The sequence below is a fragment of the Aspergillus aculeatinus genome, assembly GCF_003184765.1.
Source record: "Aspergillus aculeatinus CBS 121060 unplaced genomic scaffold BO66scaffold_41, whole genome shotgun sequence".
Lineage (NCBI taxonomy): Eukaryota > Fungi > Ascomycota > Eurotiomycetes > Eurotiales > Aspergillaceae > Aspergillus > Aspergillus aculeatinus.
In genome coordinates, this window is record NW_020291510.1 from 18,881 (window position 1) to 41,482 (window position 22,602).

At 50.7% G+C, this 22,602-nt stretch overlaps 7 protein-coding genes across 7 annotated transcripts; 3 read left to right on the forward strand and 4 right to left on the reverse strand.

The window, feature by feature from the left end:
* Positions 1-459: 459 nt before the first annotated feature.
* Positions 460-2,059, forward strand: BO66DRAFT_379076 (uncharacterized protein). The gene is made up of 3 exons (XM_025645828.1): positions 460-843; positions 911-984; positions 1,044-2,059. Exons 1-3 carry the CDS (start codon positions 621-623, stop codon positions 1,689-1,691), a joined length of 945 nt encoding a protein of 314 aa, XP_025501312.1. The 5' UTR covers positions 460-620; the 3' UTR covers positions 1,692-2,059.
* A 1,219-nt stretch (positions 2,060-3,278) lies between these two features.
* Positions 3,279-4,536, forward strand: BO66DRAFT_413449 (aliphatic nitrilase; the record flags this gene model as incomplete). Its single annotated transcript, XM_025649416.1, has 4 exons — positions 3,279-3,521; positions 3,593-3,727; positions 3,898-4,073; positions 4,152-4,536. The coding sequence occupies 4 exons, from the start codon at positions 3,279-3,281 to the stop codon at positions 4,534-4,536; spliced, it is 939 nt and encodes a 312-aa protein (XP_025501313.1).
* Positions 4,537-6,048: 1,512 nt separating this feature from the next.
* vip1 (putative actin cytoskeleton protein (VIP1)) lies at positions 6,049-7,088 on the forward strand (the record flags this gene model as incomplete). The annotated part of the gene is made up of 3 exons (XM_025650020.1): positions 6,049-6,172; positions 6,239-6,325; positions 6,443-7,088. Exons 1-3 carry the CDS (start codon positions 6,090-6,092, stop codon positions 7,086-7,088), a joined length of 816 nt encoding a protein of 271 aa, XP_025501314.1. The 5' UTR covers positions 6,049-6,089.
* A 487-nt stretch (positions 7,089-7,575) lies between these two features.
* BO66DRAFT_440956 (uncharacterized protein) lies at positions 7,576-7,868 on the reverse strand (the record flags this gene model as incomplete). The annotated part of the gene is made up of 2 exons (XM_025651294.1): positions 7,576-7,585; positions 7,666-7,868. The coding sequence occupies 2 exons, from the start codon at positions 7,866-7,868 to the stop codon at positions 7,576-7,578; spliced, it is 213 nt and encodes a 70-aa protein (XP_025501315.1).
* Positions 7,869-9,215: 1,347 nt separating this feature from the next.
* On the reverse strand, positions 9,216-12,817 carry BO66DRAFT_328906 (putative nonsense-mediated mRNA decay protein (Nmd5); the record flags this gene model as incomplete). The annotated part of the gene is made up of 8 exons (XM_025644005.1): positions 9,216-9,373; positions 9,426-9,543; positions 9,612-9,790; positions 9,845-11,712; positions 11,773-11,957; positions 12,020-12,480; positions 12,589-12,667; positions 12,728-12,817. 8 exons carry the CDS (start codon positions 12,815-12,817, stop codon positions 9,216-9,218), a joined length of 3,138 nt encoding a protein of 1,045 aa, XP_025501316.1.
* A 470-nt stretch (positions 12,818-13,287) lies between these two features.
* BO66DRAFT_422095 (SKI complex RNA helicase subunit SKI2) lies at positions 13,288-17,913 on the reverse strand. The gene is made up of 6 exons (XM_025650021.1): positions 17,413-17,913; positions 14,770-17,266; positions 14,437-14,716; positions 14,195-14,382; positions 13,963-14,142; positions 13,288-13,903 (listed from the first exon to the last, which is right to left on the reverse strand). Exons 1-6 carry the CDS (start codon positions 17,646-17,648, stop codon positions 13,403-13,405), a joined length of 3,882 nt encoding a protein of 1,293 aa, XP_025501317.1. The 5' UTR covers positions 17,649-17,913; the 3' UTR covers positions 13,288-13,402.
* A 530-nt stretch (positions 17,914-18,443) lies between these two features.
* Positions 18,444-21,283, reverse strand: BO66DRAFT_393721 (uncharacterized protein). The gene is made up of 5 exons (XM_025647824.1): positions 21,221-21,283; positions 21,075-21,143; positions 20,540-21,019; positions 18,834-20,486; positions 18,444-18,786 (listed from the first exon to the last, which is right to left on the reverse strand). Exons 1-5 carry the CDS (start codon positions 21,238-21,240, stop codon positions 18,702-18,704), a joined length of 2,307 nt encoding a protein of 768 aa, XP_025501318.1. The 5' UTR covers positions 21,241-21,283; the 3' UTR covers positions 18,444-18,701.
* Between the last annotated feature and the right edge of the window lie 1,319 nt (positions 21,284-22,602).

Here is a 22,602-nt window from a genome sequence, read left to right on the forward strand (position 1 = left end):
GGACACCCGGCTAGGATCGATGACCATTGGATGGTGATAGAAATTGATCCATGTCCATAAGTATCACCGCTGATCAATAGCGACCATAGTCTGATGTATTGTAACTTAAGTTAAGTTACCTTTTGCTCTAAAGTACTGTACAACATACCTGTACCCGTAAAAACTTTTGGAGATGTCAAAACAATGAACAAGAAATAAATCAACAATGGAACCATGATTCTAACCAGTTAAGCGGCATGAGACAGGTTCCATGCAATCCGAACAACTCGTCTTGTCCACATCAGCTGAAAGATTCTGGTTGCAAATCAACGGTGGTCCGGGGTGTGGAATGTTTCAAAGGTCCAATCAAGGGGCTGCTATCCTGCAGGTTGGCACTTTTGGCCAAAGCAATCTAAACAAGTGAATCGTTGTCCGCCGCTACCAACTTACCATATTTACTTCTCTCATCTGCGGATAAAGCCTCTCTCCTCATCGCACTCCACTTATCAACAGACTCCCAGAAAACTATCCGGGTTCCCTTTTGTCTTTCTGTTCTCCTGTCTCTCTTTTTCTTCTTGATTTGTCCCCACTAAAGTCCCTTTCGTATCGCTCATTCTACATCGATTCAAGTCACTCCGATCATGACCATAGAATCAAGCTCTGTCGCTATATCTACGCCCAGATCCCGGCCCCGTGCTGCAACGACAGTGCAACCAGCTCCCACCTTTCCCTCGTCCCGTTCTTCCCGACGCTCTTCACAAGTCATGGCCCCTCTTACGCTCTTGCCTACTCTCAACGCCTCAGCAGCAAGCCCGATGCCGGGCGCTGGGGATCAAGAGACTTCACGGGCAGCCGCAGTGTCTGGTAAGTCGGGAATACCCAAACAAAGAAAAATCAATTGTCAAGGAGCCTCGAATTAAGCGAAAGGCAGGCCCGCTACGTCATCCCAAACCGCTGACCCCCTCCGATATCCATTCGATGTTGGAGCAAGAGCAAGAAGCAATGGTATGAAGCTCGGCGTCTTGTGCAAATCCTCTAGATACTGACCCCGCTTGTTACCATAGGTTAATCGGCTATCGAGAGAACTCTCTCTTCTTCGCCAACAAACAGCCTCGGTCGCATCGACAACATCATCTACATCGACTACACTCAACGATCCTATGGACTCTCTACACGCCTCCCAGTATGCCATCAGCTCCACGGTTCCGACGACTTCGCGCCGACATCGCTCCTCTTCCAGCCTCAGTTCTTCCTACATCCCCGCGGTTCAAGGGTCGCGGACGGGCAGCGGGTTCGGAATCGCACCGTCGAGGGAGACACAGCTACCGTCGACCCGCACGGACTCGGCGCGCTCGGGGAGGAGTCGAGAGCCGTCGCTCACTTCTCGGCAATCGGACGCAGCATTGTCACAGCATCACTTGCCGTCGACCGATCAGCTTTCACCCTCCATAGGAGGTTTCCCTCACCGGAACTCGATCACTCAGCAGAAGAGCCCGGTTATCCCTCCCTCCCGACACGAGGAGCTCCTAGCCCAGCGGGAAGAGGTAGATATGCTGAAGCGGGAGAATGAGACTTTACGTCGCCGTGTGCGGGAACTAGAGCTGATTGTTCGAAATTCTCGAGAACAGGAGCGTGCTACAGACCACTCCACTCCTGATCCAGCGCGTTCCGGCGGAGAACAGGGGAGGGAGATACTAGATTCCGAGAATTGAAGCAATCTCGCTTCTGGTGGTATGACTCGGTCTTTCCATGCTGGAGTTTCCAAGAATAGTGTTCTTCATTCAGCTGGCCAGGTGCTCAATCATCAATCCAATAGATTATTCTTCTCAGGCGTACGTGGCTTTGGGGATTGGAATCCTAGAACTTCTCCCTCGTTTCTTCTCGTTTTGCCGTAGGTAAAGTCTCGAAGGAGTTGAGTCGGGCAAAAATTGTACTGCAGGTACTCATAGTATCCCAAAACCTACCCGATCTATCCACGATGGATCCACATTCGTTGAGTTTGAGTTCAATTGGCCAGGGACCCACTACTTTGTTCCTATGGGCTTATTGCTATTGGAGGGACGTCTGTCATCCGGCTGTGAGGCATTGAGTGTCCACGGTGAACTCCCAACGTGCTGTACCAGTAAACTCAGTGATAGGGACGGAGGGGTACTTACAATTCCATACTCTTCGGATCCAGGAGAAGCCTTAAGCTAGACTCACTCACAGCCCGTAATACAAGTAGCTCGACATGATGGAACACCACCACTGTTCGCTGGACAAGCATGGAGCCGTGACTTGTGGTTCGATCATATGTAAAACCTACCAAGGACGTCGCCCTCAGTATGTGTCCTGCCATTTATCTTCCCAAGAGTCAAAGGCAGCTACCACGAGGTGAAATTCTTCAGCACCAGCGGAGGCTAGCCGTTGATCCCTATTTAGATCTATACTCTGGATGCTCCTTTCATGGAAGACAAGGACCCAACCATATAACCTATTCTGCTAACCTTCTATTCTCCCTTCGTAGTCCTGAGGCTGATACTGCTTTGCATGTTTTGATCTCTCCTTTGGAAAATCAAATCTATATCATGGGATGGATATATACAGAATATCAAGCTCCGAGCATCGCAGCGGTGTCTGACCCGGGATCTGAACCCGGGATCTTCTCTATCAATAACTTTTAACAAAGGCTGATTAACTAATTCTACTTATCAAAGTATGCCAGGAGACTGCCCCACAAGCCACCCGGCTGAGGAAAGACCTTGATACAGAAGTCTTCAGGTAATACTGGAGTACCAAGTAGCGTGCAAGATGTGCTGTTTTCAAGACCTTCGATTTCTTGTTTGAGATGATTGCGGATCAAAGGGTTCCGCACCTGATAGGGGATTCTTCAGCCTTATCTCAACATATCTGAATAGACTTATGGTGCAAGTCTTAGAGCAGAGTCTCCTCAAGGAGAGAAGCTTATATCTGTCTTGATATGATTTACGTAACTTTCTACTAGATGCATTGGTACTCGAGATAGTGTTCTTGGCTGAGCAAGATGTGTGAAGGCAAGCTGATCCTTAGGACTGGGGCAATTGTCCTCAACTTGAGTTGTATAACTTACAATGTTTAAACAAGCTCCTGGCGGTCTCCCAGCCGAGTCCATCATCACTACCTCTGCAAGAATTTTTCTCACGCCTGGAACTCTCTCAATGAAATTCGATCTAGGTCTAGTCGCCTTGACGGCATTGGCCGCCGGTTCCACCGCGCTGCCAAATGGCAGAGTCCGCCAACGAAGAAGCCTAAGTGACCAGGCCAGTCTTCTGACCACGATCATGCCCAGTAACCAGACTGTGGCGGAGATCGTCGCGGGTTGGGACCTCGAGAACCTGACTGTGGCGGCGGTGCGCGTACCACCGGTCAACTGGCCCCTTCCCATGATGAACAAGGATTGGGATGGGGTCAAACTTGACCTGAACGGCACCATCGAGCTGGGGATCCGTCTGATCCAACAGGCCGCTGCGGCGAATGCCCGTGTCATTCACTTCCCGGAGGTTTGGTTCCCCGGTTATCCTAAGGTTAGTTGAGATAGAGACCAGTCTACACTTGTCTCCCTCACATCTGATGGGATGGGCTGACGTTCCGCCAGGGTATTATCAACTCCGATGTCCCGAACCCCTGGTTCGAATATCACGTCAAAGATTATATCGAGAACTCCTTGGTGATCGGCAGCGACAACTGGAACAAATTGGTGCAGGCGGCGGTTGATAATCGCATCTACGTGGTAAGCTCCGAGTTCTCCTTTCACTTTGTCTCCACTCCCGGTGTCAGCAGACTCTGACCCTTGTGCCAATCTGATAGGGACTCTCATTCTCCGAGAAAGATGCCGCCCATCTGTACATGGCGCAGTCTCTAATCGCCCCCGACGGTGAGATCCTCATTCACTGACACAAGCTGCGGCCCTCGGCCCAGGAGCGCGACCTCTGGACGGACGGCAAACTCGACCAGATCTACGCGGTCAGCACCCCCATCGGCCGCATCGGCATGCTCTCGTGCGGCGAGCATACTGCTCCCGAGGTCACCTTTATCATGCAGTCGCAGACTGAAGACATCCATCTTGGCTCGTGGCCGTAAGTTCTCTCTCATATCCCAATTTGCCCCGTCCACCTTCCTTGTACCCAGTTGTTAACTTTTGTGGACGGGGAAAGTCTCGTCCCGGATTTCGGCGATTCCAGCCTGACCTACGAGTCGGCTGAGGTTATCACGTCCTTGGGCCGGGTTTACGCAATCCTGGGGGAGGCGATTGTGGTGCAGGCGGCCATCGGTACAGCCACCATCTTCCCTGCAGGGTCTTCGGCAGTCTGGTCCCAGGCTGTGGCCAACGTTTCCTTCGCCGACCATCCGCTCGTCTACCGCTCGTTCAACGCAAGTGCCTTTACGAATTCAACTTATAACGCTGATGGGGAGGTCTCGTGGGGCACCCTGCAGGCCATCAATGAGGGGTTTCCTGAGTATATTCCGCAGGTCGAGGGTACGTTGGTGCCCTGGAAGCAGGATCCCATTTCCACCTTGCTCAATGAGTCTGTCGTTTGATGGTTCAAGCTTCGCGAGTGATGGGTTACGCTTATGCAATGTATGATGATGGAAAGGAAAGACGGGGGTTTTTTGTCGTCTGAATGTAGAAATTAGTTCTATAGGCTCTAATGCAATTAGAATAGAGCATCATAAGAGAGCATCTCCATGAAAAAATAGCAACTTCCTTCCAGGGAAGTCCTACAATCATAGAATAAGCCCCTCAATGCTTCGGATAATGACATTTGACGACCCACCTATAAGGCATGGCTCAGATGCATAGGCAGGGAGGGCCCAGACTACTGACTACCGATACGCAATCTGCCGGAGAGCATCAATCGCCCGGTATGCCTTGAGCGGCCAGAAATTCTGCATATCTTCCAACGCTGCTAAACATTCTCTGAGGTCGTTGCAAGGTCTGCGTCCCGCCCCCTGCTTCACAGCTAGGAAAGATGGCTCTCCTACCGCCCCAATCGTGAGTTTCCATGTCATGAATATAAGTTCATCAAAAGTCGACCGTGTACCCAGATCCAAGGCAGAAGACGTCCGAGCATCTTCTGCTGCTTGATCCCATTCACCGAATGCGGTGTCTGTAGCCACCACCTCGTCCAAGCCTCCTCGATTAGGACTATCGAGGAATGCAGTAATTGATCTACTATCGTGTCGCGCAGGAGCTGCTGCTGCTGTAAAGACGTCGATCTTTCTTTTCAATTCGGCATTCTCACGTACGAGAGTCCCCACATAATCCTTGTCGACAAAGACACGTCTGGTCCAGCCAAAGTCCGTCGTTAGCTTCCAGAGTCCATTTAACCTGGAATGTCACACACTCGTATTTATCATGTCCTTACTTCCTTCGTAACGGTCATTCAAAGTAGTAGCCCTCTCAGTCAAGTCTCAAACAAAGACTACATGCCGATTGCGCTCCATCGCACTATATCCTCGCCCACAAGCCTCCGCATCATAAGGAATAGTGTAACATGAGTGTTGTATAGTGAAGTTGTCTCTTTACCTCTGAGTGGTCAGATGTACAGTACTTACGGTCTCATTGCCAAGCTAGGACGAATTGGGCACGGAATAGTTTCTCTCCCACGTTCCGAATCGCATAGTGTACCTATCGATTCAAAGATTCTTCTGGTGGAAAGAGAACCTGCTTGAGGGGATCCCAAGGATAATCAGTTATCAGTTAGGTACTTGTATTTATCAACCCTCTTCCACGTCTAACAGTAGTTACTATCACAGTCCTGAAATCAGTCATTATGAATGTGTGTACGTATAATAGTAGCTAGCTATATATAGGAGAAATAGGAGAGATAGGAGAGAAAGATGGTTTCACATGTGGGTCCAGCGTGGCTGTGCGGGGTCGCTGCCTGCTGCTGCCCCTCGCGCGACGTCATTTGTGGCGTAGTGCCGCCCGCTCTTCCCCCCAAATAAATACCAACCACCAGCTCCTCCTCTCTCCTTTCCAGTTCCCATCAACACTACACTGACTCTGATTTACTCGTATCACTCAACCGAGATTATACCCGACAGATACTCTCTCAATTCTACGTACCTCTACTTCAATCACACCCATCATGTCTGAGCGCTCTACTGTTCACGTCGAGGGCATCGCCCCCGCTACTACGGATAAGGAGGTCCAAGACTTCTTTAGCTTCTGGTCAGTGACGCAGGCATTCCAGGCCCTTGCATGTCTTGTCTAGACATGCAGCTGACAACATTGCAGTGGAAAGATCACTTCTATTTCTGTTACCCCTGTGTCTGGTGAAGAAGGTGCCCAGAAGTCGGCCACTGTGACCTTCGAGAAGGAAGCGTAAGCCTTGCCCCGCACCTGCTCCCCCATCCCGCCCATGGCTCAAATTGCACCATCCCTTAGCTTAGCTGCTCTTCCCCCCACCCCCTCTCATGACATAACTAACCCGTCATCTAGTGCCGCAAAGACCGCTCTGCTCCTTGACCACACCCAATTGGGTACCTCGGTCGTTCACGTCAAGGCCGCCCACTCTCTCGATGATATCGCCGGTGACCACGCTGCCAGCGCCTCCGAGGCCAAGGACGAGCACGACCATGACCTCGAGCAGGAGGACAAGCCTCGCTCCCGCATCGTCGCCGAGTATCTGGCCCAGGGATACGTGCTGAGTGACAACGCCATCCAGAAGGCTATCGCTCTGGACCAGAAGCACGGCTTCACCTCCCGCTTCACCAACGCCCTGGCCAACTTCGACAAGAAGTACAACGCGACCGACAAGGCCAAGGGTCTGGACGAGAACTACAAGATCACCGAGAAGGCGAGCTCTGGCTGGCGCGGTCTCCACAGCTATTTCGAGAAGGCTCTCGAGACCCCCTCCGGCCGCAAGCTCCGCGAGTTCTATTCCCAGACCGACAAGCAGGTCCGCGACATCCACAACGAGGCTCGCAGACTGGCAGACTTGAAGAGCGGCAAGAGCGAGGGTGACGAGCAGAACGTCAGTGCCGCCCCTACCGCTGGCGCTGGCGCCGAGGGTGTGGGTGCCGCCCCTGCTACTGCTGCGGCTCAGTCCTCTGGCACTGCCCCCTCTGCCGACCAGAAGGCATGAATCTGAAAACCCCTTGAACTTGCAAGTGGGAGACCTTACGAGGTCTAACCCCTTCTTTTCTGTTTTGTACGCCTAATGACGACCTGTTCATTCACATGCTTGAATTTGCACGTTCTCGATGTTCATAATATTATCTCGGCGCGCGTCTTAGCTAGTTAGTTGTCTGGAACAAGCGATTGTGTGTATAGTCTACATCTAATTGAATTATGGTGGTTTAATCTTGAAGCTACTGTCCGTTCCGCCCAGTACGTGGGATATCAGCCTTACTTCGTATGCGAATACTCAAAACAAGTGCAACAGCCCGCATGTTATGTTTACATTTATTGCTTATTCTAATCTACTTTTATTTAAAGATGTCTCCATATCTCACTCTAACAGACCACTCAAAACCACGTAGGAACAAACCCAACTACACCAGATAAACAGTTACTACAATCAAAAACTACAACCCATGAAAAGTTAATCTCAGATGATGAAAGTCTTCATTTCATTTCTCGCTTCAAATCATTAAACTAAAAAAAGAGATTGTTTCGTCACGGAACATAGATCTCAACCAATTCAGCTGCCCTTGCTGAACTTGGCAGACTCGATATCCTCCAAGGGATGCTTGGGGTTGCTGCTCAGCGACGACTTGGTGTTCTCGGACTGCTCCTGGGCGGCCTGGCCGGGGCGGGTCTCGTAGGTCTGGCCGGTCTGGCCCTGGGACGGGGGCGATTGCTGCTGCGCGCCGGTCTGGGATTCGGGAGGAGGGGATTGGCGGCCGGAGTTGGGGGCAGACATTTTTGATGATGGTTGGATTTTTGGGGGACGTAGGAGAGGAGAGTTTGGGTTTCTGAGCATTGCGGGGAATTGTTAGTTGAGAAGGGGTTCTTCATGATTCGTCGATTCTGTGAGATGGAGATGAGACGAACCTTGGTGGTGGACTGGATTGGATTGGATTCTTTCAGAGAGTCGGGGTGTTTGTTGCAGGTCAGGTCGGGGTTGCGAATTGGGTGGTGGAAAGTTCTTAAGTACTGCCCGTATGCTTATGCTAGCTAAGCTAAGGGATTTACTGACTATGATATCGTCGAGGGGGACGGGAAAAGGTGGGTGGCCGGTTTTTCTCAGCCGGCATCATCATGACGTTTTTGGCGGGCTCTTCACCTCTCTGATGTTTGCAGTGGGGGAAGGGGTGTATTCAGTGAGTTTCCACCCTCCCAGTAATGTGATCTAGTGGGCTTGGTGAGGAGGTTTCAAATTGGCTATAGTGGTTAGTGGACAGGAGTACTGTACTCCTAGCTCCTGTTTGTTGATAGCTGGCTTCACCGGCGAGCGTGGTTTTGCTGTACCTTGACTATACTTACGAGTAGTTACTGTTGCTGCTGGAAAATTAGTAGTGATGTCATAGGCGAGTGGGTGGGGATTTGCTATGTTTGTCTTAGGCACGTGATCAGGAGCTGTGCGAACAAGTACTCGTAGATCGTAGTAAATGCCAAATCTCATTCCAAATGGACAGATATGGTCTAAAGAAGGGTTTCGATATTCGCCATAGACCACGCACTTTCTGTATCAGAACAAATATAGAGAATTAGGCGATGCCAAAATCAGCATCTTCGCTGGTTTCTATTATCTTTTGGGCTCTGTTTGACTGCTGTTGTCCTCCAAAGATGGAGACTGGATATAAGAATGCATTTTGAGGTCGTGACCGACGTAATCATAAGTCAATTGACAAGGATTCATCTGGGGGAATCGGACATCGGAGCTTTGAGTCATCACTGAGGTCAAGACCGATGAATAAGGGGACTTTTAGGAGAACCAGAGCAAATCAAATACAGGTCATTGTAACCTTGAGCACGCAGGGGATGGAAAGGGATATGATCTAGGCAACAAAGGAAAGGAGAATCAAAACACAATCAGAAGAGGCATATATGGCGTGGTGGCGTATCCAGCTGAGGCCGTTCGACTGTATTGGGTGTCGAAGTGGCCCGGAAGAAACATAGATGGCTTGTCAAAACAGTCCTCCAACCTGGGATGGCACTTTTCTTTTGCATAAGTTTGTTTTTTTTTTCGAGTCATGTCATTGCCTTAGGAATCCAGAAGGACCGACTGGTTCATTTCGTCAGTCCCCGGAGTGGATTGCAGTATGAATCAGTTTCCATTAGCCTGGGCGCCTGCAGCTTCGGCATTTGCCGCAGCCAACGCCTTCGCATCGGCTTCGTGGAAAACGGCTTGAAGCACCTGCTGCTCCTCCGGGCTCAGGATCTTTGTGAGGTTGTCGTAGAGTTGCGGCTGTTCTTGTTGAAGGCCTGTGTTGTGAAGTTAGTCAATAGTACAGCGTGACACCAAGGGGCTACATACTCAAGAACACATGCTTGAACATGCCGTAAGGCTCAACCTTGTCAAGAGGAGTCTCCAGCAAGCTTCCTTCGTCCAGCTCATCATCGTCATCATCGGCAAATGAGCCGAACTTTTGAGCCTACCGATGTGATTAGTATCCCCATCGAGATATTAAGACGACAAAAGACTCAAGTCTCCTGGACTCACCTCCTTGTTCAAGAAATCGAGGTAAGCAGTGGTCTCGTCGGCAACGTCATCTTCCAGAACGCCTTCGGCTTCATCCCGCTCAGTCCACTCAACCTCTCCATCCCAGTCGTTCTCCTCGTCATCGACGTCATCTTCGTCATCATATGTGAAATCGGACTCCTTGGTGGCATCTTCACGGTCTAAATGGGTATTAGCGTACTTGATCTCGCGCCATCATTCTGTTGTAGACTTACTCTTGATAGCAGCAGGCAGGGTTTGGAAGAGTCGGGTCACTCCTTGGAGAAGTCTAGGCCAACCTTGTTGAACGCTGGTCGGGACATCGCCAGCCTTCAGGGTCAATAGGGAGCTGATTGCTGCGATCGACAGCTTCTTGTCATGCACCCGTCTGAAATTGTCGATGTTAGAGAACCATGTGCTGAAGAACTTGTTCGTCCAGCCATTGGCTTCCAGCACCTGTAAGCTGAGAACAGGGTTGTAGTAGATGGCGTTAATGACCATCTCCATCAAGTGAATGCGGTACGACTTGGTGCGCGCCTCGCCGGCGTCAATGACACGCATCGCGAGCTCGATAAAGACAGGGATGTACTGATCAATAAAGCCACGCAGGTTGAGCATCAAAGTCTCGGCGAGCTTGCAGCCGCAAATCCGGTCAACACCGCCCACTTTCTCATCGTGGAAGATATCCTGAACCATACCCACAACGGCCGCCAGGTAAGCGGGGTTCTGGACCAGCATTTGAGAGCCGTAGGCGATATAGTTGTCGAGAGCAGGGAGCATGTCCTCAAGATAAAGCTCAGCTCCGGCCTTGAAGGTCTTGTGGATGAGCTCAAAGGCCTGCCACATGGTGGGAGAAATCGACTTGGAAGCGAATGTGCAGCTATCAATGATCTCAAAAACTTCGTTGTACAAGTCATATAGCTTGTTCTCAAGAGTGATGCTGATGACAGGCATGAGGATGGTCTCGAGGTGAAGCAGCACATCCGGAGTGCTCTCGAGAGTGAGAATCAAAGTGCCAATCGTCTGCAGGACACCAAGAGCCGTGATACTCTTGTCATCCAGGAAGTCGCCGTAAGCGTCCTCGTCACCCTTGGTGGCATTACGTTCCAGAAGCTCTCCCACAATACGCATGTAGGTGTCGCGAAGCTGCTCGCTGAGTGCCACAGCGAACGGAGTAAGCTCGGCAGAGAAGACCTCGACGAAATCCTCCATGACGTTGGCGAGAGCATCCACATCGACCTCGTTGGCGAGCTTGAGAAGCTGCTGCATGATCTGGGGGATATTTTGCTGCATCGAAGTCCGAATGATGTCGTGACGAATAAGGGGCTGCAAAGCGAGCGCAGCCTCAACCCTGACAGGCAACTCAGGGTCCGTCATGGACTCTAGGATGTTTCTGTAGATGATCATAAGGTTGTTCGGGTCCTGGAAGTCAAGCTGTTCGAACTTCTCCAGAGTATCACATGCACGAGCTCTGAGGAAGCCATGAGGGCTGCGGAATTCTGGGAAAACGTGACGGACAAAGAAGTATTCGACCTCACCAGCGATAGGGCTCTTCTTGCCCAGGATGACAGAGGCCAAAGAACCGATCATCCGCAGAGCACCTTCCTTCTCCCGAGGCGACTTCTGATCTTCCGGAGCAGACTCATACTTGCTAACGACGCCGTTCACAAATGTGAGAATGGCGAAAGTCTGCTTCTTGCGGTTCTTTGTCAAAGCAACCAAGAAATTGGTGGCGGCGACATCAGGCGCCGAAACCTCTTCGTAGTAATTCAACTTCCGGTGGAGGTATTCCGAAGGATCCTCCTGGAATAGCTCGATGTCTTCATCGGACTGGCACAAAATCGGGAAGATGAAATGAGCAACCAAGTTGTCCATATGGGGCTTGAGGTGGTCCCACATCGCCTTCGGCTTGACACATTCCTCCAAGAAAACCAGAGTGTAGGCGAGCGCCGGGTTGCTGAGCCACTGACCCTTGGACACCCACTTGTCAATCTCCTGCAAGTATCCCTTGAGAATCTCGGGGGCGAAGTTGGCAATAAAGTTCTTGGCATATTGGGTATAATCGGGAGTGCTCGACTTCGTCATTGTTGTGGGGTTTCCGTATCTAGACAGCGAGGTCAGGCGAGAGTCCCGTTTCCAGAGCTGTGCTATGCACGTTACGTACCTGATGAAAAGACGGTTCAGATTGGCGTACGACCACTTCTTGCACTTCCACCAGTGGTTCAACTCTCTTTCTTCCTTGGACTCCATCATAGCATTAGCCGGAGGCTGCTTGGCAATGATGCGCAAGAAGAGCGTGCACCAATCCACCGTAGCCTGCTGCGTTTGAAGGGACGGCGAAAGTTCGAACTAGATTCGTCGCAGATGTTAGCTACCGTGATGCGACTGGTGTTCCGCTCCGGTTGACCCACGTAGATAGCATGCTTGTATGACTTGACAACAATCCGGAGCATTTCCGCAGCTTCCAGACTTTCCTCATCAACCAACTTCGATCCGATATTCAGCAGCTGAGGGAACGTGTGTTCAACGATCTTGTCGAATTCTTCCCGCTTCTCTCCCGCCTTGAACCTGTACACGCGGCAGATCGCCAGCAAGCACTGCAGTCCAGCGTAGACCGAGTTCGCATCGTTGGTTCCCAAGAGTTGAAGGGTGATTTCCAGGAAGCCCGGCCACTGCTCGGGGAAGTCATGCTGAAGAATCTTCTGGAGGAGGGGAACAAGCTGTGCTCTGACATTCGGTGGGGTGGACGCCAATGCCGGGATCAGTCGCTCTCGAAAACTCGGTTTTTCCTCCTCCGGGATCGGTGCGCGCAAAGGGCTTTCTTCGACAACAGACCAGCCGCGAGTGATTCGGTTCTTCAGGTAAACACCGGCTATGAATAGAGGTCTACTTGTTAGTCGATGAACTTAGCGCCTAGGATCCCGATGGGAAACAGCGGTAGGTGATCTTTCAGGCAGCAGAATGTCCAGGTACTACCTACCCGACAGTTGGACGGCATTATTTTGTTCCCCCTGCAAAATATCCAGAAGCGCATTTATGAAGCCCGGTTGTGTCTCGGCCTGGACAATACTGAATAAGTATAAACCACCTTCAAGCCTGCGATGCTATGCCACACATACATATTTCAAGTCCAACTCAGCTTGGCGTCTGATATCCGCATTGGCGTCGAGGGTAGACTGTATGCGGTCTCTCAAAGCTGCAACATCCATCTCGCACCAGTGACGGCCCCCGGGTTATAGTTATAAAGCTCGAAAAAGAAAGAAAGGACCCGTTACGTAGTGCTGAGCCACGGGATGAAGGGGGAGAGGAGAGAAGAGAGGGGGGGGGAAGGGAGGATAAAATAGCGGGGGAGTAATGATAGTAAGTGTGCAGATTGCAAAAGTGCTCTTTGGGTTTGTTGGGTTTGGTTTGGTTTTCTCTCGTGGTTTTTCAATAAGCGGTGCCCGCCCCGCGCCTATGGCAGCTAATCAGAGGCCTCGCCGCCACGCGCGGTAAGAGAATTTTGCTCCTGATTCTTGGGGCAGAGATCGAAACTGTAAAAAGTAAAAAAGAAGAAAAAAAACCCCTTCCCTTGGCTGGGTCTGGAGTATTTAATGGTTCGAAAAGAGAACTGGAATTGATTGGGAATTCCTGTCCTGGTTTGATTTACCGAGAAGATCTTAATTACTCTAGTGATTTGCTCACTCATTTCATTCCTAATAAATCATTGAACCGCAATCTCAAACATCATGGGTTTGAAAAATAGACAATTGCCGTCTCCACGGGCACGTGGTTCTCCCTTCCTCTGTTACATCTCACATGTACAGAGACGCGGCAAAGATAACATCTCGCTTGATCAATTCCTGTGCCTGTTGCATCTTGGCATAGAGGTTGGGGTCTCCCACCAGTTTGGCTGCATTCTTCACCTCCCGACAGGTCTCATCCAGACGAGTGATAGTCCGCACAATAGTGCCTTCCATCACGTCAGTGAGATCGGTGATGCGGTTGAACGACATGCCCTTCGCCCATTCGTAGACAACTTCTGATAGCCCAAACCGCGGCTGACTAGCAAAGTCATTGCTGTCCTCACTGGTCTGAATGACCTGGTGCTGGATCTGAATGTCGTTGACCCTGTCTGAGATCTTAACAATCGCCTCCTTCCCTTTCTCAAGACGCGGTGTCAATGTGGGAACATTCTCAGTCTTTTCCTGGAAAACGAAAGCAGACAGTAGCGCGACAATTTCTTCGGGTTCGTATTCCGCCAGGACATTCTCAAGAATCAGCTCTGTCAAGACCAGCTCATCCGATGAGTGGATCTGAGATCCTTGTTAGCACTATGCCTAAACGACGGCCATGAATGTCTTGGGCAACTTACCTCACATGCTACCTTGCCTTTGAGCTGCACTCGCGCCTGCTCATCTACGAAGCCTAGATCCTTCAGAACCTGGATGCGTTGCTCGTAATCAGGGAGCAGCGCGAGGTTCTGGTCGGACATGAGCTGCTTCAACTGCGAGATATTCTCCTTGACCTGCCACTCATCGTGTTGCATTTCGAACTGTTGAGTGTCAGTATATTGCTGTACATTCTGAATTAGAGAAGGCCCTTACGTGTTTCAAGAAGTTTGGACACTGCAGGCATCGGCATGACTGGGCGATCGCCGCTTGTTGCTGACGCTTTTCTAGTATGTCCCTGACCTGCAGCTCCTTAATTCTGGTCCAGTCCATTTCATCCCAGGCTGGTTGTGTCCACGAAGCACAAAACTTCACAAGCTCCTTGTCCGCGAACTTCATTGCCTCTGGTAAGTTGTGATGTTAGTCTGATTTTGCGAGAATGGATCAAGAGCGCGAACCTTTTTTGATGTTCAGGTACCATATCGGGCCACCCAACTTGATCATTGTGTTTGTAATACATTCAAGATCCGTCAATGGTATCTTAGAGGTCTTAAGGGTCATATCTGCGGCACGGGTGGGTAAAGACTGGAACCGATGCCGGAACTCAGGAAGGAATGGAAGAATGTCGCTGGGATGACGCCTGCTGCCGATTCTTCCGATCTCCAGAACCTGTATGGTGGGCGTAGCGCCTCCTCCGATGCCCTCCCGAACAATGATACCCGCCGTACGGAATCCATCCTTTAAATTCGGTCAGTCCCGTTGAAGATGTGGGAATGAGTCTCTGCACTTGCCTTTCTGTACACAATCAGCCGCTTCGGCATAAACAAGCGCTTTCCGACTGGCGAGGAAAGCAATCCCACATGAAGTTCACTAGTCAGCTTCTCATACTCGATGGCTGCGTCATGACAGGCCGCGAGGTCGATGTCACAGATGTCGCAAGGTTCGCGTTTGATCTTCGCTAGGCTGGCCTCGGAGAGCTGGACCTGCTTCTCATGCTCCGGAAGAAGGGCCTGGGTGGCATTCTCACTGAAGCTTCGCTTGATCATCTCTTCAATCTTCAGAGCTTCTACACGCAAAAGATTCAATATCATGTTATACGTGAGCCTGAATTGAGATCGTAGCTTAGTCGGATCGCCCAAGATCATCCGTCTCAGAGCTCCAGCTGGCGGTGCCTCATCTCTTCCAGGGTTCACGATGATCACATAGCCGACTGTGTCAAGACCTCTTCTACCAGCACGTCCGGCCATCTGAGTGTACTCTCCGGGGAGAAGATCCCGAAAACCTTTACCATCATGCTTGCGGAAGCCGGAAAAGACTACTGTACGAGTAGGTAAATTCAGGCCCATAGCAAATGTCTCCGTGGCAAAAAGTACTTTGACCAGTGACTTGGCAAAAAGAATCTCAACTATCTCCTTCATGATGGGTAGGAGACCGCCGTGATGTACGGCAATACCCCGGCTGAGCAAGTCTCGAAGTCTGAGAATTTGCGGGAGGGTCCGGTCTTCTGGTTTGAGTCTGGTAAGAGACTTTTCAATGAACATGTGAATCAAGCTCTTTTCAGCAGCGGTCGTAAAGTCTTGATTAGATAGCGAATCAGCATTCTGTTCGCATCGCTTCTTCGAGAAGACGAAGATGCAACCAGGGAGCAGATTCTCCTTCCGCAGATGCTGAACGAGTTGCACCCAGATAGTCTTGTCCTGCGCAGCTGTAGTCCTTCCACCACCACGTCCTGTGCGGGCAATGTTTCCGGTTCCCCTGTTAGCTGGTTGTCCTCTACCACGAGGGGCGCCTCCGCGCTGCGAGTTGCCTCGAGCACCACCTCTGCCAGGAGCCTGTCCGCGCCCTCTACCCTGCGGCGCGCCACGGCTTGCCTGTGACTGGGCTTGGGCCTCAGCTGCCTTCTGGGCTTTGATCTTATCCCTGCCAGAAATGATTTCATCTGCTTCCTTCCAGCCATTTTCAAGGAAACGCTTGTTGGAATCGACAACTTTATACATCCCTTTCCCTGCCCAGAGATAGTGTTCAAGAGGAACTGGTCTCTTAGGGGTGGAAATGACGTAGATGTCTTTCTTCTTTGTGCGACCGACCCAGGATGCAAATTCATAAGTGTTAGGAACGGTAGCAGACAGCAAGATCAGGGTAACGTGCTCCGGGAGCATGATAATGACTTCTTCCCAAACGACACCTCTCTCAAGGTCATTGACATAATGGACTTCGTCAAAAATCACGAACTCCACATCCCTGATAAGATCCGCTCCGCGGTAAAGCATACTCCGTAGAATCTCGGTAGTCATGATAAGACAGCTTGCTTCAGGATTTATCTGGACATCGCCCGTCAGGATACCTACATCATCGAAGGTGGTCCTGAAATCTCTGAACTTCTGATTACTCAGAGCTTTGATGGGCGAAGTGTAGATGGCTTTGGTCATGTGTTTGGAGGCCAAGGCAATAGCATATTCGGCCACGACTGTCTTGCCAGCCGAAGTGTGTGCAGCAACAAAAACAGAGTCACCGTTCTCCAGATGGTAGACAGCCTCTTTCTGGAAGGTGTCTAATTCGAAAGGCCACTCACGGGCCATATCTGGCACGAGCTCACGGAAGTTCGGGATATCTTTGTTGACATCAACAACATGAGCCCATTCCCTTCCGCTCTTCCTTTGTTGGACACCTGCAAGAAGTGGAGCGTGGGGTTCCAATGCTGGAAATTCAACTGGTAGCAATGAGTCAATATCCTCCTCGTCACTTAGCTCAGCCTCATCGTCGATTTTGACGCCCCCAGCATCGGAAGCCGTTTCATCCTGCTCGACGCGAAGCTCGGTCTCTTCTTGCTGCAAAGCATGTTCCACCTCTTCATCTCCTTGGGCAGCTTCCTTGGACTTTGCTTCATCAAATTTCATTCCACGAGAAAACCCAGGGGCAACCTCTAAGAGACCGCCCTCGGTACCAAAACTGATGATTCGGTCCAGTCCGGACTGCTTGCCACTGGATCTGGAATACTCTGCAACTTGAGGATCCGATTCCATCTCAGCAATCGCCTCGACGCCCTCGAGCCCGCCTGGAGCAAATGGAAAGAACCCTGCTGCACCTCTGACAAAATCCGCACGGCCAGCGGGTCGACGTAGGAGGGACGTCGAGTTCTTTGCATTCGCACTGGTAGCAGGAATAGTGACCTCATGGTAGCCAGTAACACGGCCTTCGAGGCCATCACGATCGAATCGAACGACGGTTCGTGATTGAGTTCCCGCAATGTCGAACAAATCTCCATAGTCCGTGGAAACATCCCACCTCCTGCAAGACGTCAGTGCCAATACCAGCCATCCAAAGCGACACATAAGCTGGAGAGAGTTTGGGGAAATGTTCAGGTCTGCTACATCTCTCGGGCAAACCTAGGAAAATGGGACGTGCAGATGAATAAACAGAATTATCAGACAGACCTTTGGAGGCGATTCAGCCATTCCGAGCCAAAACGGGCCGATGGATTCAGGAACTGTTGTTCCAATTCTTCCTTAAGATCGACGGCATTCTGATGATTCCTCTGTCGCGGTTTGGCCTCTCTGTAGATGCCATTTTCCTCGTCGGCCACGCGGGCATCGAAAGCCGATCCGCTTAGCTCTTTTGAGCTCAGACTCAGTTGAGCCAGAGCATCAGATAAGCTTGCAGCTGCAGCCATGATAACTATAGCAAGAATGAGAAGTCTAGGTCAAACCTGCTCCGGCAGCGAACTGGACACCAGGCGCCGGAAGAGTGTTTGTGGGGGCGCTGTGTATGCGAAGAGGCCAATGGGTGAAGCACCAAAACACAAATTATCGAATCGTGCGGCCTAGGAAACGCCAGCCAGTCAAGCGAGCATTCACAGGAGCGGAAGCAGAACACGTGGATTGTGATTTGAGATGAAGGCTATTAATGAAATCATTCATTATTCACTGGCGGGTGTTTGGCGGCGGCGGCGGCGGCGGCAGGAAATTGAGTGGAAGTTTGGAGTTTGGACAAGCCCAACCAGCTCCGTTCGGGTCTGACGTCGTGTGGGGACTGGGCGGACTGGACTGACCGGACTGGGCCCCTTCCGCCCACTCCTCACCTTGTCCGATCTACGCAGACAGAGGAACGGTGTACGGTTGTATATGATCAAGACCAATGATCTCTCCCAGTAGTTTGCTTAGGGGCTAGGAATCAAGAGACTAACGTCTGTATAATGCATACATCCCCAACCATCTGGTTTAACTACGAGTGGGGCATTAAATTGGACAACATTTTGCATACAACTTCAAATCCTGTCCAAATGCAAAATTATCATCATCCTTTATACATGGAAAGTTGCCATAAGTGGTATCCAGAGCACCACCAAAAACAGATGCAAGGCAATACGTGGGCTCAATAATACAGAATTGACGTTCCTGGGACCAAGACGCAGCTGGAGCGCATGGAAGCACAGACGAGGTAAAGGAGGCATTGAGAGTAAAGACAAGGGGGGGGAAAGTATATGCCTGCCAATCTTGAATCCTGCTGTCAGAGTTATTCCTAAGCCATTCTGTTTCTCACCATTAGAAATTTCACGAAGTATGATTGGGAGGCTCGGAAGTCAAAGCAGCCAGGGGGCAAAAGTGCATCTTAAATAGCATGAGTCCCAAGCACAGTTGTGTTGCTTCCCACACGCTATGTGAGATAGGATACTATGGTGAAACCAATAGCCCGATGGCGGCTTGGAAAGACACAACCTCCTCGTTTACCTGTAATTGATAACAGGGAACGTTTTCCGATCGGTCATGTTGACTAGAAACTCGAAAATGCCATCCACGGTTGCAATGTACCTGTCCGAGTTAGTCGAATCACATTTTTCATGAAACATAGCACCTACAATGTTCTGCCATCTGCACCCCAGCCGATGCCGGCCGTACCGCCGGGTTCTTGGTCTCGATGTCTGAGCCCCGTGCTTCGATCCGGAAGCCCATTCAAAACATTGCGAACCCACCGGGGATGACGATTTTGTTCAGATGCCACCAGCTGGTCGAGGTACCGCCTGTCTTGTTGATTGCTTCGATTGCGTGCTTCGTTCAAATTGTGTCGCTGCCGTCGAAGCCGCTCTGCAGCAACACTTGCTCTAAAGTCGGTCGTTGAGAGACGTGATGGATCATGGCGAGCATCGACTACACCGTTCTGCCTCTCAGGCCGGCTACGCCCTGAGCTGGAATGGTCATGGGCTCGATATCGGGATAATAATTCTGCAGTGGATGAATAGTCAAAATGTGCAGATGGGCGGGCTATCGTCCCACCAGGCCGATTGACAGAGCCGATATCGCTACCAGAACTATCGGGATCGCGCGAGCTTGGATCTGCGATATGTGAAGGGTCTCCTGAAATGGCAGAGTACAGCTCTGACGGGGATGCAGTCCAGCTGAGTGTAATGCTGGGCTGCGGATCCATATTCGACGGACCCGTCTCTAGTGAACGATTACTGGTCTCGGTATGATTATACGTTGGTATATTCGTGGCAGAGCGTCTTGCACTTTGCCTGCGCTCGTGTGCCTCTGCTCGGGCAGAGTATTCCTCTCGCAACAAATCGCCAAGCGTTTCGCCGGGGCGCAGAGGTGACGTAGGACGAGAGGCTCGATTGGCACCATCTGTGGAACCTTGAACCTGTTGACGAGGCCCAGTGGGTGGGTGAGGATAAGCTCTAGCTCGTCGTTCTGTTCGTCCATCACCAGGCCTGGATGTCCATCGCGCTGTGTTCAGATGTTCTACGATCAGCCTTTCTCTTTCTGTGAGGTTCTGCAAAAAAGTCTCACTCAGTAACGGGTTCTCGAAACCTTCTCCTTGGTCGTTTGGGAATCCCTCGACTGAATCTAACATCTCGCGTTGCGCTCCATCAACCTCAAATTCAGAATCAGAATCATCGATGATTGGTTCTGTAAAAACCTCCTCAGTCCCGGGCTCATTCATGTCTAGTTGAATAATCTGACGACGAACGAAGGCCTGGCGTACATCTGCTACACCAGCCCGACCCTTATCTTCAAGCCAGACTAGAAGATCCCAGGGCTCTGGCGCAAATGCTATGCAGCGCACAGCGCCACCGTTGCAGCAAGATGTAGATGAATTGAAATGGCAGATGATCGTGTTTTTGCCGTGCGGCTCATGCGTGATATCTCGAACTGTTCTCACATCGAAGATGGTAATAACCCCAGACTGGGAACCGATTGCACACAGCCGGCTAAACTGGGAGAAGGCGATAGTGAAACAGCAACCATCATCAAATCGCGTGCCGATATCCATCTCTATGCAGCGGATAAGGTCCCAATTCCATCCACAGAGCTTGTCGCCAGTTTCTGTTGTGACAATCGATTCAAGGTCGCGGCTGATCTCATAGAAGTATGCGCGAGTTTCATCACCAACAGCGGCGAGGAGACTCGAGTCTGGAGATATGATCGCATAATTCATACAAGCCGGATGATGGAGAACTTTCAGAACCTTGGACCTGGCCAGGGCGTACACGGTGACAGTTTTATCGTTGTTACTGTCAAATCATCAGCACAGCACTGAGAGAGCAAGTGTCGGATCCGATGATACCTGAGAATTGCCACATCTTCATGTGATAAATCCTTTTCACCACCAGGAAGGCGATGGATGGTGACCGAGTTTACAATGCTGCCTCCAAATGTATGCAGCTGCATTTCCGGCACTTGCCTCCCGCCAGTGTCCCGAGCTGGCCTCGTCGCATCACCATTATTCCTAGGGGACGAGATCCTTGCTGAGGGCTCGAACCCAATCGGAAGAGCACTATCTACATCGGCTGGCTGGCCAGCCGGGGTACTGCCCTGGGTACATGCGCTGTAATCAGGTAGCCTGATGAAGGCACATTCGCCGTTGTCCGATCCTCCAACGGCAACCCAGCCGTGACCTGCAGCCATACATTTTGGATCAAAAGGTATTACGCCGATTGTTTCCCGCTTTTGTGTTGAGATATGAATGGCGTAAACGAACTTATGGGCGACGACGTAAATCCGATCCGGATCGGCGGTGCTTATATAGTTGCGAAGTTGTTGGTGGCTGTACGGCCATCAGCTTAATTCAGCTCTATTGGTTTTGAGCTCGAAGCACAAACAAATTTGGGATCTTGAACGGGAAGAAGCGGCGCTTGGTTGAGAGGACTAGAGACTCGGTTGGATGAAACCTACCCATGCGGTAAAGTGTTAGTCACACGTGTGTGTTGGTACTTTTGAGGGAAGGATAGAGTGAGAATCAACTTACGAAAGCGAATCCGTTGTCATGGTGAAGATAAAGCTGGTCCTTAAGGTGGCATGGTCGGAAGTCCAGCTACACTAGGAGGAGGAACACCGCTGTTGCGGCAATGACGGACAACGCAGAGAGGGAAGATGCGGAGGGTGTGGTGAGAGTAGCGGCGGAAAAAGAACGGTTGGTAGATCTGAAGAAGGTTGGGAACCAAGACTAGTGTTGGTGGTGCGATGGAGAGTGGATATTGAGCCCAGAACATTAGGATCTGGAGCTGGAGCTGATCTGAGTTAAGAGATTGGGGGGGGGCGGAATCACCACCACAACTACCTTCACCTACCACATTCAACTCAACTCAACTCTTATTCACCTGCGGCGGTTCACCTCGCTCGCCATCTCGCCTGGGAACGAAATCGGAGGGTGATGGCGGGTGCGGACGGATGACGTAAGACTTATCCGCTCCCAATCCGGGGAACTTCAGCGGCGAATGCGGTCGAGTCTTGCTCGATTGAAGCCTCGAACCCGCCTCCAGGGCTGGACGCACCCGGGGTTGGATCGACCAGCTCGTCTAAAGATCCGGCAACCCAGCATTGTCACCGTTTCGGAGCAGTCTCACCAGATAACTTAGTTAGTCTTTTCAACTAAGCCTTATGCACGCGGCAGCCTGCATCTTACTTTCAGAGCCTTACCTCTCGCGTGATCTTCCTGTTTGAAAAAAAAAATCACTTCAGGTATAAACCTCGGCTCCCATATGTATTCTTCTTGTACGAATTGAGTCTACAATAGGTAGGCTGTGCATCAATTAACTGACTTGTATCCAAATTTCTACTTCAACGTGGAGATAGTATACTGAGCCGGACTCCGTGCCCTCAAGTAGCCCTGGTATGGTGCCGATGAATATTCATACTGGTAAAATATGGATTTCATCTGTTAGGCACTCGGGGTAGGACCATCACTTTTCGAGAAGCGTTTTCCCAAACACTCGAACTGCAAGCGAACTTAGTGTTCTGAAAGAGCCTATAAATCATTGTGCCAGGTGTGGCATCAGGTATTGACCTTGGTTTTCTGGGCTGCGACATCATACTGCACTGTACGGTACAACACAATGGGCAGAAAAATGCACCATGACAAACTCATCTCGGGTGGAAATCGGTCTACAAAGGATCTACTCATAGCCAAAGGATTTTGACAAGGGAGATACCAGCTGGTTTACAATAGAGGAATAGGCAGTCAAATATTCTAGTGGGGATAGAGAAAGGGTGGAGAACGTTTCTGAAAAATCATTGTCTCCGAAATAACCTAACTCGAAGTGTTTCCACTACGGTAGTTATTCTGTACTCTGACTCATTGATATTGCCTTGCATGCCTCTCAAAATATACATTGAGTGGTATGCCGTCTT

Coding starts and splice junctions, on each gene's coding strand:
- BO66DRAFT_379076 (XM_025645828.1), top strand. CDS start 621: ATGACCATAGAATCAAGCTCTGTCGCTATATCTACGCCCAGATCCCGG. Junction 844..910: donor ACGGGCAGCCGCAGTGTCTG/GTAAGTCGGGAA, acceptor AGCGAAAGGCAG/GCCCGCTACGTCATCCCAAA. Junction 985..1,043: donor AGCAAGAGCAAGAAGCAATG/GTATGAAGCTCG, acceptor TTGTTACCATAG/GTTAATCGGCTATCGAGAGA.
- BO66DRAFT_422095 (XM_025650021.1), bottom strand. CDS start 17,648: ATGGCTGCAGCTGCAAGCTTATCTGATGCTCTGGCTCAACTGAGTCTG. Junction 14,383..14,436: donor GTACCTGAACATCAAAAAAG/GTTCGCGCTCTT, acceptor ACAACTTACCAG/AGGCAATGAAGTTCGCGGAC. Junction 14,143..14,194: donor GTCCAAACTTCTTGAAACAC/GTAAGGGCCTTC, acceptor GACACTCAACAG/TTCGAAATGCAACACGATGA.
- BO66DRAFT_393721 (XM_025647824.1), bottom strand. CDS start 21,240: ATGACAACGGATTCGCTTTC. Junction 21,020..21,074: donor CCGTTCAAGATCCCAAATTT/GTTTGTGCTTCG, acceptor ATGGCCGTACAG/CCACCAACAACTTCGCAACT. Junction 18,787..18,833: donor GGTGCAGATGGCAGAACATT/GTAGGTGCTATG, acceptor TAACTCGGACAG/GTACATTGCAACCGTGGATG.